General features: G+C 33.0%; 1 protein-coding gene across 1 annotated transcript; it reads right to left on the bottom strand.

Annotated features, from left to right (window-relative positions):
• Positions 1–1,331: 1,331 nt before the first annotated feature.
• Positions 1,332–7,173, bottom strand: LOC137814145 (DNA polymerase delta small subunit-like). Its single transcript, XM_068616722.1, has 14 exons — positions 7,023–7,173; positions 6,807–6,936; positions 6,581–6,687; positions 5,787–5,913; positions 5,396–5,503; positions 4,717–4,832; positions 4,548–4,631; positions 3,668–3,736; positions 3,516–3,587; positions 3,159–3,250; positions 2,952–3,079; positions 2,643–2,744; positions 2,454–2,521; positions 1,332–1,545 (listed from the first exon to the last, which is right to left on the bottom strand). Exons 1-14 carry the CDS (start codon positions 7,065–7,067, stop codon positions 1,486–1,488), a joined length of 1,308 nt encoding a protein of 435 aa, XP_068472823.1. The 5' UTR covers positions 7,068–7,173; the 3' UTR covers positions 1,332–1,485.
• Positions 7,174–14,538: the final 7,365 nt, after the last annotated feature.

The raw sequence follows: 14,538 nt of genomic DNA, 5'->3' as shown, positions 1-14,538 counted from the left end.
AAACATAATTTACTCTTTAAGATTGAAGATTAAATTTCTACAACTCAACTAATTTGAAAATATATAGTTGAAAGTATAATTCAACGTATCAAAAATCAAATCAAAATGAAAGAAATTATGTAGATGGCAAGTTGGCATTTGATTTGATTGATAATATAAGCAAGGAAATGACAAACTCAAAGGAAAAGAATGGGGTCTCTTGAATGAACATTATACATGTTACTAGCACTTTATTCTCTTGATTTGAATTGTGACAACCATTTCACTTTATATTTGATATGGAAATCCATTATTTAGTTAATCCAAATACAATTTCTTTGAGTTTTAAAAGTTTCAAATTAATTGTTAATATTATTATAGTTAATATTTGACTAAATATTAAATACTAAATTCAAATATAGTTTCTTAGAAGATTGTGTGCCCTTCAATGAAGGTTCTTATTGACAATAATAAAAAGTCACTCAAGGGCCAAATTGAGAGTTAGAAAATTAATTTTAATGACATTTAAATTAGCACTATAATAATACCGATAAAAACCATAACTTTCCTCATAAAAAAAAAGTCGATTTGTTTAATTTTATTTGATTCTTCACAATTGGAAGAAGAAATAATATCTAGTGCCATGTAATTTTTCATGCACATTAACAAACCTATTTCTAAATTCATATGTTTCAATCTATTTTAATAATAAAATGCTATATACAGCTCGCAAAGATAACTTCCAAAATTTATGCTTGAGACATTTTTGGAGACATTGTAAGAGTTGCAAAATCGACTTTAACGAAATAAAATATTTATATTTTTTCAATAATATATAATACATAGAATTATTATAAATTTTAATGATATATAGAAAACATTTAAAAATAAAGATATTAAAGTCACTTAGATAGACTTTAGTAATATTAAGCGTGTTTTAATATTAAAAAATATATTTGATTATATTAAATATATTTTAATAATTATAAATATATGAAAAAATATATTAGAGTCATCTTAATTGATTTTAATAATATTAAATATATTTTAATAATTATTAATATGTTAAAAAAATATTAGAGTCGACGACTGTTATAATATTAAAGACATTTTAATTTTTAGTTTTTGTAAAAAAATACATGTGTTAGTATTGATTAAATGAATATTATTATAATTATAATTACTGATGTTAATATAATATATTTTTAATATTTATTTAAATTAACATATACTAAGTTACTGATTAATATGTTATATATTCGTAACAACGAATAAAAATTATAAATTATTTTAATTAAAATATTTAAATTTAAATATGATAAATCTTCTCATTCATATTAAACTACAATTAATCAAACTTGCAAAAATTAAATTAATATTAAAAATTAGCATTGGTTTAGTTAATACTAAAATTATTATACATTAATTAAATTTTATAACTTTTCATAACAAGTATTATTTGGAAGCTTACAGATTTAATTACCAAAGCAACTTCATTCTGCATTGTTATGAGCCGAATTGGGTTCCAAAACTGAGAGCATGACATTCGAGGTCCCTTAGATTAAGCTGCATAAGGGGAAAGAATAATTACATCAGATGAAACCAGGACTATATCAACCAAACATTAAGCAGAGAAAACAACCTTCAGCAGTGGTAATCCTTCAACTAATATTGCTCTTAACTACATCTTTTCATCAAATATAGATCCTTCTAGGATTGCATCAGTGGCAACCAAGTAGTATCGAACTAAAACTTCTACCTTCTTAGAGAAGGCAAGAGATACCTAACTAGGTCAGTAAAGTTCCTGGCATATTAACAAAGTAAATAACACGAGGAGCTAAAAAGATTGCAACAGGGCTTCATACTTTATTCATTAAATTTCAAAATTACAGATTTACAAGCATCACCTTCAACCCAACTGGAAACTATATCAACCATCGTATAGCTGGGGCTTGGAGGACTAGTAGATAAAAGACAATCTACATACCAAAACCTGTTTGTCTCGCGTGACCAATCCGTAACCAAAATAATTGGAAACACCCAGTTATCTCTAGCACATACCAAGACCAAACCTTTCATGATTTTCTTAAAAGAGAACCCTATATCTATAGAAAGTTTTGTCAAAATAGTAAAAACATAATTTTTTGATATTCTTTCTTTTAATTGAACATTTTAAAATTTCTCCATTATATAATAGAAGGGAGAAAAGCAGCGAGAAAGACAACATTGAAATTCTAGCTAGGAACCATATTTTTAGCTTATTAATCATTTAAAGAAACCCATTCTAAATTTTTAACTGACTGCAATGAAATACCTAAGTTGAGTCTCGTTTGTACGTTCACAGGGACAACAATCCGTTACTTTAGCACCAAAACAGAGACATGTTACTGATGTGCTAATGGAGTAATATATTTATACAAGTATTAAAAGACCATATCTAAGTTAAAATGAAGACTGCAAGATTTGGAGCTCACCATAACAGCAATTCCAGTTTCACTGAATTTAGGAACACATATTAGTCTCACTAACTGCCCTTCTGATCCTGCAATCATCATGCAAAAATTAATTAAAGTTTTAGGGAAGGGATATTATAGTTAATGCAAAACAGAAACAAAGTAACTTTTAATTCGGCAACTGCAATAATGATTTTAGAATAAAAATACCCTTTACGATCCGAGTTTCAAATTTATCTTGATTTCCAACAAAGTAAACGTGAGGACAGCTCTCAATGAAGAAAGGATCCCTCTCAGTATAAGGAAAGCACCCTGGAAGGCAACAGTTTAGTAACAGAAGTCAGAATAAATCATTTTTATGTTTTGGGAGAACAACTATGTTTCTTCAGAAATAGCAGGTAATATATATAACAAATGTTCAACCTCCAGAAAAAAATTGGCTGAGCTAAGCAGAAAAAAAAAAGGATTATTGATAATAAATAAGGCGTAAAAGCATTGAGGCATACATAATGAGCATACCAAGAGTATTAGGTGCAGTGGGTGCTAAATGCCTCCACCTTAATGTCCTTTCCATGAATTCAAGTTTATCTTTTGCATCCGAATATTTCTCAAGATCATCTACATTTTGACCCGATGTCCCAATAAACCTGGAAGCAGTGCGGGATCATGTTCAATGTATAATGCTTTTAGCAACAAAGACAATAATATTGAGAATATACTATTTACCTGACATTATCAAGCTCAAAACAATGAGGATTTGTACAAGATCTAAAAGTATTGTATGCAGAAGACCCAGGGAAAAGGCATCCATGCAATGACTGCAAGTGATGATTTTAGTAGCAAAGAAAAACAGCACATGTTAATATGACCTATATAACAATTGAAGAATTTGGATTCTCTGCTGGGATTTTGGTGTTGTCCTTCTACCGTGTCTTCAAAATACACAGATTTTGATATATTAAAATATATTAAAAACTTTTTTAATATATCAAAATCAGTGTATTTTGAAGGCACAGTAGAGGAACAACACTAAAAACCCAGCAGAGAATCTGGACTCAACCCTTGAAAGAAAAATATAAGAACCTGTTGTGGCAATGAGAAATTAGCAGGGTCACTGTGTCCTGGCATGATATCCAAAGGCAAACCAGCAGCTATCTGAAAAAGCAAGTAAAAGTTAGGCAAATTATTGAGAAAAACAAGGAGTACAATATAAGAATGAATGTAATGAAACAAACCTGACTCAACAGAATGTCTAGCTCCCTTATTGGCTCAGACATTATTGCAAGATCCTTTGAAGCCAAATTCTACAAATATTGATGAAAAGGCCAATAAATCCCATCATAAATTACAGATTAAACGCCAGAAAACTGGTTGTATTATTTACTGTAATCAGCTCAATTAACTGTTTTGCAAGCAATGGGTGCTATAGCAACCTGATGTCAATCAAGACTTTATATAATCAACCAAAGTGCGTGAATCTAAAATGCAACTCTAAGATGTTAAGAAGTGGCAGGATAACTTAGTTCTTCTCATCTAATTATTCATTAACACAAATCAGATGATTCTGTAATATTCCTCCACAAAAGTGAATTACTATGGCAACTGTACCTACCCGCCTTAGCAACTAAATCAAATATGAGAGAGCAAGTGCAATCAAGGAATTCAGATACCAGAGAAAACTAATAGGTGATTATACAATACAAATTACAATAGAAGAGTGGGTGATCATATTTTGGTCCATGAAACAAAGGTTTTTACTTTATTAGAAGAAGAAAAAGGTAAAACTATTGAATTATATTGAATACATTGTTTAAACTTGTTAAGCAAAGACATATTGGCATAGGAAACCAAATAGTTGAAAAAAATGCATAATCATTAAAGAAACTTGTCAGTGACACTGTTAAGATATTAGTGGAGCATATTACTCTATTATGTTACTTTTGTATAACCACACATTGTCACATAGTTATACTATTCTTTTCCTGTAATAAATCAGATCTCTCCTTCCACAGTAAAGCTCATGTAAGTAGTAAATGGTATATGCAGAAATAACGATTTCTCTCTAAAATCCTTTTGTTTTCCTATCTCTCTCACCCTATACAGGAACGTAAATACCTGTCCGTTAAGAAGTCTCTGAGGTATCTCAACTAGATTTCCAGCAAAGACAACTTGAACAATTTTTGACGCAATACTTTGCTCCTGTGTAATTTGACACTTTTTATTAGTTAAAATGTAATGGTGCATAATTATCAACTTGAGAAGTTGAGAGAAAAACAGGACAAACCTTCTCATCTCCTAAATGCCCTGTGATATGATCAACGAGAAGCTGAAATTGAAGAGGATTAGAGGTGCTGCTCCCAACCCTTAAACCTGACACAAGAACAACGTATTTGTCTTCCCCTGTAAAAGACAAATAAAAGAAAATTCAAGACAATATTCTCATTAAAATTTGAAATTTTAATAAGAAATATTGAAGTATGGATGATCAAATATGTAAAGTTAAAAGGATAAAATGGCAAGTTTGTTGCTCATTATCTCTGCATTAAGACAAGCAGGAGAAGCATAGAACAGGCAGCATATTTGAATTGGGTAACTTTCCAAAGTTTGACCATATAAAAAGATAAGAAACTAGTTCCGTTAACTCCAGCAAATACAACTAAAATCTTATGAAATCAAATAGAAAGAGACTATGATAAGAAAAAGGAAACAGAAGATCATTTATGATTGCAGACTATGAATAATAAAATTTTCAAACAGCACAAATCCTTCTGACCAAATACTAAACAGATAACAGAAACATCACTTTATGCAGGAAAGTGGGATGCCAATTCCCCAAATATTCTTCCGTCCTCAAATGGGAAATCATAATCTACAATGTGTAGCTAAGGTCTGGGAAAAAATCCCATAAATGTCAAGGGCATGCTTTATTGGGTTATAAAATGCAAGGGATATACAAGAGGTACCTGATTTAAGAGGAAATTCTATCTGTGGGGGTAAGCCAGCATCCAGTACATCCTGAACCAAAAAGTCACCTGCCCCACTTTCCTTTCCAAGTAAAGCAACCACAATTCCTGTTGCAGATAATGTAAGTATAAAATTGTCATGTTTCAAATGACAGTCCTTTGTACAGAAGGCAAGTTGCATTGCTATAAAGTAGCCAGATGTATTATTCCTAGATACCTCATATATTAAACAAATCTGAAAACAAAGCCATCCAAACAGAAAGAAGGAAAAATAAAGAAGTTATAAAAACTAAACTTAGTGTTTTGGAATTAACATGCACATGTTTCATAATTGCCTTCTTATAACAAAATCTATTTTACTAAATCAGGATAAGTTGTTCATCATATAGACCTGTTACATATTCAGAGGGCGGAATGATATTTCCACTGAGTTTAACCCGCCCACTTTCATCTTCCAAAACTAGGTAATCATCCGAGTCCATGAAGTTATGTGGCTTGACAAGTGGAACCACTGATTTCTGCATATTATCAGCAGAAAAGTAGTGAAATACAGCACCACGGCACATTATTATCAAATTTCATAAAAGAAAGCACACAATTCATCCTTATATAACGAATGCAAGTCCTCACTCTCTCGAGACCTATATACTCTTCAAAGTACCATAACACAACACAACCTAAAAGCTTCCATATTAAACCAAATAAATATTTTTTTCTCCTCTTTCATTAGCAATTCAACCAGAAAACACTTTTGCTTCTCTGCATCTCCTCAACAAATACACGAATTCCTACAGCTTACATTGCGCATAAAGGACACATTTACAAATCATTGACAACACAAGTAAACTATTTTTTGAGATTTTCCGACATTCAAACTTAATTTCTATGTTGACGCTGTGAACTAGTTAGATATCCACATTGATACGACTTTTAAGACCGGAAGTTTAAAGGTCAACAAATTATCATACATGTCGATCTGAGATTGATTGAACATGTAAAAAACATTTACACTGTCAATCTGAGATTGAATGAACATGTAAAAAACATTTACACTGTCAATGCACTCACAATTCACTCTTAATATTCTCTGTAATATTTTCTAATTATATTTTTACAATTTACTTAAAATTTAAAAAACACACATGCAATATTGGGGATACCCATGAAGTATAGACAGAAAGGAACCTGCTTAGAATACTCGTCAAGTATACAAGGTTTGAGCTTCATGTGTTTGTAGAGGGTTCCAACAATGACACATTCCTTGCCCTCCTCCAATTCCAGCACCGTGCACACTGTTGGAAACAGAAACCGGTAAGCAGTTATTTGAAACCTCAAAGAAACACACACAAATATGATAGTATTATATTACCCTAAGTGGATGTTATAGTAGAAAAAGCAAGGAGTAGGGTACCGGGAAAATTAGGTTTCCAATGAGGAACGAGAGAATACAACAGAGTTCGCATCAAATGAAGGCGTGCGAAGTAAATATGGCTGTACTGTTGGCCGTGAAACATCTCTTTCCTAATTTTGAACGTTTCGTCCTGCTTCCATTGAAATCAAATCAACACATTCATCATCAAGATCACAATACAAATGAATCAGAGAGAGAGAGAGAGAGAGCATTGACCAGAGAGCCATAGCTACACTGCACTCGTTCCATTCCCATGGCCATGGCGGGAACACTTCCCTCGCTTCAATTCTTTCTTTCTTTCTTTCAATTCTGCAGGGAACAACAATACATAAATACTCAATTTTTTAATGGTTATATAGAAAAAGTTTACAACAACTATGTTACAGAGTATGCTGGTTTGGTGGTAGTGTTACTTTTTCGCATGCGGAATGTTCGTGGTTCGATACCCGTATCTCAATTGTTCTAGGATTTTTTAATGTGATCCATAAAATGTAATTGATTAATTTTATACAAATAAAAGGTAAATTTAAAATAACATGAATATAGCAAGCTCGTACAACAACAAAAATATTTTCAAAATAAGTAAATAAATTTGTAAAACTGAAAATCTCAATAAATAATGTGACTCACAAATGCACTTATGGTAAAAAAAAAACAAATGACAAATTATACTAACCTTAATAAGGTGTGTTTAAAGGATAATTATGCTTTATCGAGCATACACCAATTTGTCAATGGGACGATCAAACAAAAAATTTTAAGCTTTCTGGACACACTGATATAATTAGATTTACATTCATCAAAGAGACAAGGAGAATATGACTTTTATGATGGATGATGTGAATTACTTTTACGAAGTCATCCTCTTCGACCTTAAGAATGCCAAAGTAACTTATCGAAAAGTAATGAACAAGGTCTTCAAGGGTCTTATCAGACAAAATGTCAAAGTATATATGGATGACATGGTTGTTAAGTCTAAATCTTGCATGTGGAGGATCTCGGTAAAGTGTTCGTCGTGCTTAAAATAACAGTAGATTGAATCCCAAGAAGTGTGTATTTAGGGTGGAGAGCGGAAAATTCTTTGGTTTCATGCTCAATCATAAAGGCACAAAAACTAATCCCAACAAATGTCGAACTATCATTGAGATGATAATCCCCAAAAACATGAAAGAGGTGCAAAGACTCATTGAAAGACTCTCTATACTATCTTGGGTTTTATCAAAACTTCTCACGAAGACAAAACCAATCATTCAACTACTAAAAATGACTCTAAATTCCATTGGAGCCCCCGATGCAAAGACACATTTATGCCTACTTATTGTCCAAATTGGTGAACAGCAAGAAGAAAAGTCACCACCAATCAATCATTCAACAAACGATTATGGTATCAATCATAGACCAAGTCGAATGCTTCTCAACCTCTTGAGATAAAACATGGATGGCCTTCATATAATAATTTAGTAGAAGCATATGCACCGAACTCAAGGAAAAACTGATAAGATATAAGTGCGCATGATATATGCTTATTGGCCACGACCTATTCAAAATAAGCTATTCTCGGTCCCTGCTAAAATGTGTGACGAAAGGCCAAGCCAAGTACATCATGGAAGAGTAACAATGAGGAGTATGCAATTTGTAATATGTAGGAAGAACTATATAAACCAAAGTCCTTAGAGCAGACTACTACGAACCTACTATTCAAAACGATTACGCCAAGTATGTGAAAAAATGTGTAAAGTGTCAGAAGCACAAAAATCTGGTACACGTTAAGCTCGAGACAGTACACCACATCCCTTCCCCGTGACCTTTTAAACATGATGAATGAACATAGTAGGGTTCTTTCCTCTCGACAAAAGACAATGTAAGTTTTTGTTGATAGGAATTGACTATTTCACTTAATGGCTTGAGGCAAAACCTCTAGATTCCATCTCGACAAAAAATGTCTAGAGATTTGTATGGAAGTATATCATATGTTGATATGCCATACCTCATTCAATAATCACTAATAATGGACAACAGTTTGTCGACCAAGGTCTAATCGAGTTTTATAAAGGTCTTGAAATTCATCACATCACCAACTCGATAGAGCCCCCTCAAAACCAATGGTCAAGTGAGGTCACCAACAAGGTATTTTGAACAAGTTGAAAAAATGATTAGGGTCATTAAAGGGAAGTGGACAAAAAAGTTGTTTGAGGTCTTATGAGCATACATGTGCACACTTAAATCGACAACACAAGAATCTCTCTTTAGTTTGACATACAAATCCATGCCATGATTTCAGTAGAAGTTGGTGTCTTCAATAAGTATTAGTTGTCCCCGATATACATCATTGCCAACATCAAATTGTCCCTCTGCCATCGGAATACCATACTTAATGATTGGTTAACGAATATCTTGGTTGAAGCCCTTGACATGAATCCTAAGAACATACCCTTTAAATGTCGATAGCTCCTCCTCGACCTTGACTTTTTGAGAGGTGGACTCCTCTTTAGCCAAGGTCATTTCAATAATATTTTTCTTCAATTCCTTCATCTTAACTAATAAGTTTTTTATGTTAGAATCAATAACTTTTCCTTTTTGTCCAAGATGAGGCTTCTTTTTATCCTTGTTATTACAACTTTTTATCTCAAAAGTTGAACCCTTGGAGAACTTGGAACCAAGAATCTGAGTAAATACCACGATTCAAATTTGCATCTCTAAGCACACAACCATGAGTTCCTCAAACGAATCAAAGAGTAGTACCTCCTTTTTGGCAGTTGTTAGATATATATTCACACCTTTGAAAAGTGTTTAGTCCTCCCTTGTCGAGTAGGGGTACAACAACATTGGTCCTAACATAAGAAAGAAAAAGGTTGAGACCTCTTAGGGGACCTTCTCGAAGAATAATGCTTCTTGGACCTCTCATTCCTCTTGTGTTTTTTTTTTGTGAATTGAAGGAGGTGCAAGGTTAATGTTAGCGATAGAAGAAGGTCACTCCTTTGGAGCAAAGGAGTCAATTACGTCATTTGAGCTCTTGTCACCCAATCGACCCTTCAATCCCTGCATGAAGTTAAGTGTTGTTTGATCCATGATGCCTAAAAAGCAAGAAATCATTCAACAAAATTAACACCTACTGAGAATACAATCGAAACATACCAATCAAATTCACCCATTGAGGGGAAAGATAAATTGAAAGTACCTTTTGAGTGGGTAATCTTTTCGGAAGGAGATCTAAGACTTTAAAGACATTCTTATCTTTGAAGGTTATCATAAACCTCAGCCAAGTATGATACTGGACGAAGTCCCATGTTCAATAAAATGAGAACTTCGATTTTTCCCGAATGATGAAAATATTTTAGACAACGATAACCTTAAAAAATCCACCCTTAGGGCTTGTTTGCTTTTGGGGGTGACACTGTAGGCGCAGACGGATGTTGGGTGCCACCCCCGTTTGGATCTGTAGATGGGTGAGGGTGAGGGTGAGGGTGAGTGGAAAGGAGAGTGGTTTTTGGTTCATCTGTGATATGAGGAGATAGGAGGGTGAGAAGGGTGGAAAGCCACGTAGGATTCCTTCATTTACCATGCTGCCCCTTATTCACGTTACGCACAGTAACTCTTTCTGCCATGATGAACCATTATCTAAGTGCCTTCAAAGACCACCATATCTACACCACTTCGAAGACCACCATATCTACACCATATATACATCTGGCTAGCCTTGACAGAGAAAGAGTTGCATTGATATAGTGCTTGGAGAGGGTCTTCAGTGAGAATAGAGGTAGGAGAGTGAGTTTGGTGGTTCATGTGTGCCCTGGGTTACGTTTTTTTTATTTCAGTTTGAACCTAATCGATTATTTCAGTTTCATGTTTGCTCACATAATCGGCTATCTGGAAATTTTTGGCAACCATAATCGATTATGGGTCATGTGTTATTTTGACCATAATTGATTATAAAACTAACATAATCGATTATGTTAGTTTTTGCACTACAAGCATAATCGATTATGTCTGTGGATAATCGATAATGTGGCTTTTTGAAGGGAACTGATAATCGATTATGTTCATAGTTTTCAGATTTATGTTTAAATTTTCTTTGTAATTGAATTTGTTTAAATTATTTGAAAATAATTATTGATGTTAATTACTTTGTAATTTTAGATCTGAATATTTAGGAGAAATTTATTAATTATATTAGTAAATTAATTATTGTGATAAGTTGTTTGTGTAATTATGTATTAGAAGGAAAGATTATATTGAAATATGAATATTTATTTTGTTACGGATGAATTGAAATTATAGATATGAATACGTATTTTAAAAATAGTAATAATAATAATGTTTAGTGTTTCTTTTGTTAGGTTATACATAATTTATAATCTTATAATTAAAAAATTATAAAAAAGGTTGTAGTAATTAAAAACACAGTCAAGGTTTAGAGAAGAAAATGATAGAAAATGATAAAATTATACTTATATTTAAAATTATATTTAATTAATTTTTTGAATTTTATATTTTTTTATTTTATTTATAAATAAAACTTTAAATTATTTTAATTAACTAAAATATGTACAAAATTAATAATTATTGTAGATAAAAATTAATAATTATTGTAGATAAAAATTAATAATTATTGTAGATAGTTATTAGTGTTTAAAAATTAAATTCTTTATAAGAAATAGTTTTTTATTTGTAAATAATATTTTTAGGGTTTAGGGTTAGTTAATATTTTTTTAGATTGGACATAAATTCATATTTCATTTCTATATTTTATTTTTTTAATTCATTTCAATTTTATATTATTTTTTAAGTTATAATTGAAACTTACAATTATTTTAATTATGAAAATCATGTACAAAAGTAATAATCATTTTATTATTATTTTTTTACACATGGACAAAAAAAGTATACTTTATTATTATATATAATGTAATAGAAATTAAATAATATAATACTAATTATTTTAATTAACTTAAATATTCTTTAAACTAATTAATATTTCATTTTTTTATTTATTTATATACAAGGGTAAATTAGTAATCTTACAATTTACACTATTCAAAATATATTAAAATACTCTCACAACTATCATATCATTCACACTTTTCAAAAAAATGTATTCACACATCCACTCTAACATCTCCCAATCCAAACACCCTCAACTTTCTCTACACTTTCTTTACACTTCCACTCACCTATACCCTCAACTTTCCATTCACACACAACTTCTAATCCAAACACACCCTTAAAGTTTTATAGGATGAAATATAGGGGCAAACAAACATGTTCCCATTGATCTACAAGTGATACCCAAGCGATTGAAATGGTAGGCCGAGCATTATAATAGTGAAGGAAAACCTTAGGAGAGGGAAGTAAACTGAAACTCTCACATACCAAGCAAAAGACTTGTACTGAGGCCCAAGAATTTGGATGTAGTTGTGTAGAAGCGACATTAAGGGTGTGCAAAACACTCATGGTAAACTCATCAAAGGAAATTCGAACATGGGTGTTTGAGAACAAACAATTATACACATAGAGGAACTTGGACGACGCCCCTTTCCAACCATGAGATACATTGTCAGTGACAATACATCGCTCGAGAGAAACTATGTCCACTTCAACATCCCTTTTGAGCATCAGGACGCTCGTGACATATGAATCTATCAGACGACCATTGCTATTTCGAAAATAATGGGTGATGTGTGTATTTACCCACTCACAGCTTGACCGAAGAGGGGGATCACTCTCGCTTGCTCAACAACAAGATTCTTAACTCGACCAAGAGCGTACCCTACATTCCCCTACCTAGAGGTCGAACTCTTCCCCACAACAGGGACCAACTAACCAGAATCCCCAAGGTGCATCAATCCAAAGATGTTCATACACTCAAAGATAAATACATCACTAATATCAAATATATGTGAACTCTCCGCACCTAACCACTACTTAGATCAATAAAAAATGCAAGTGGTCTTACTACTAAAGACTCGCCTTTATTTATAGATGTTGAAGCGCAAAAACTCAATCAATTCATCCTGTCACCTTCCAACCACCAAATCCCTTCAAATCAACAATCACATAAAAAACGGTCAACCAAAAAAATATATATCAAAATCTTAATCATGATCATCCTTTGTAAACCTTTTTAGCATAAGACTCCCAACATGAAGAGTTGGGTGAGATGATCGAACACCTTAATGGTCCAAATTATCCTACCAAAGAAAAATATAAAATTTTAATCATAAATAAAAAAATATTAGGTATAATTACCTTTTTCGTTAAGTCACACTTTACGACGTCAAATGATACTTATATGGTAGAGAGGTGGGATTGAGAAATGTGACATGTCAAGATCAGTGCCAATGTGGCAGTTGAACCATTGAAATTGGGATTGGAAGTGTACCCTTCAATATCACTTAAACACCACTCACTCACTCCAACAATGACGTCGTGGTGGTGCTCATCTCCCTCCCCCACCCTCACCGTCACGACCACCACCACCATCGTCTGCCATCACTACATCACTTTCCAATAGGGTGGACACGCATTCTTGCCAACGTCGAAAATTCTGACCAATGAAGACTTCAATTTATGAGACATCCAGAAATGGTTTCGCAAAAATGGTTTGCGTTGAGAAAACAACATTTGACGTTTCTAGAGCAGCGTTGTTGTTGTCTGTATTTTCAGCCATAAGTCCTTACGATTGTAGTAAATGAGGCTTTAAAACGAACAAAAATTGGTTTCCCAAGGCGTGAGTAATCACTGTCCGTAAGGACTTATCCGCGATGTATTGCGCAAGTCCCCCAAGATATAACAGGAACTTTTTGGAGATTTCCGAGGATCAGATCTAACAAGGTACACTTAAAAGAGTAATATCTAATGAACCCATAAAAGTATTTATAATAAAATAAACAAATAAATGATGAGAAAGAAAAAGAAAAAGTGAAGAATGGAGAAGAACGAGAAGAGGCACGACGGTGGGTTTCAAATAAGATGAAAATTGTGAGTGAGAGTTGTGTGAAGGAAGAGGATGGAATGCGGTATTTATAGATGAAGAAACCCAAAACTGTCGCATCTTCAAACCTTAATGAAGTCGTGACCGCCGCCAGAGGTGGAGGAAGACCCACAAGAAAGGAGGAGCTAACCACCCACGATTCTTGCAACGTTCTCAAGGTTCCGCAAGACCAGCAGAGCGGAGGCATGAACGTTCTCAGTCGTGCGGCTACGAATTGGGGTGGAGTGAGCAACGTCGTGCGATATTCTCAGTTGCACTTTTGAGATCTCCTCCAACAGCATCGAAACGGCTAGGTTTTCTGCGCATACCCTGTTGCATACTCTGTTTCTGTTTTGCAATATATATTTGTATGTTCTTACGAGTTTACAACAATCCCCCACATATTGCAAAAGATAAAACATAGAGATAAAGAAAGAAAAATTATTTTTGGGTTCATCTAGGATGTAATGCATCAAAGCTGGTATAACAAGCTATATGAACCAGACTTAGATTGATGAACTTAACACATAGTGTAGTTGGTATAGCAAGCTATATGAACTAAGACACTTAGTATGTGTTAGAGGTTTATCAGTCACATTACTTGTTGTTATTGCTGTGTTGCGCTACTAGGCCATGCGCGTTCCCGATATTCATGAGTGTTATAGAGATTTTGCCAAGATCTCATGCAAGCGGCCCCACTTGACACTCATATAGGTGATTTCATCAAGTGTATGTTGTAAATCATACACTACCCATAAGGGA

The sequence above is a fragment of the Phaseolus vulgaris genome, chromosome 1 (genome assembly GCF_000499845.2).
Source record: "Phaseolus vulgaris cultivar G19833 chromosome 1, P. vulgaris v2.0, whole genome shotgun sequence".
NCBI lineage: Eukaryota > Viridiplantae > Streptophyta > Magnoliopsida > Fabales > Fabaceae > Phaseolus > Phaseolus vulgaris.
The sequence above is the reverse complement of the archived record's forward strand: the minus strand, read 5'-3'. Positions and strand labels throughout refer to the sequence as shown.

What these genes read in the sequence shown, in the direction of transcription:
- LOC137814145 (XM_068616722.1), bottom strand. Translation starts at nt 7,067, where the DNA reads ATGGCCATGGGAATGGAACGAGTGCAGTGTAGCTATGGCTCTCTG. An exon ending in GGCATTTAGGAGATGAGAAG is followed by an intron (nt 4,632 to 4,716) that starts GTTTGTCCTGTT and finishes CAAATTACACAG; the next exon opens with GAGCAAAGTATTGCGTCAAA. An exon ending in AAACTGGAATTGCTGTTATG is followed by an intron (nt 1,546 to 2,453) that starts GTGAGCTCCAAA and finishes CCCCTTATGCAG; the next exon opens with CTTAATCTAAGGGACCTCGA.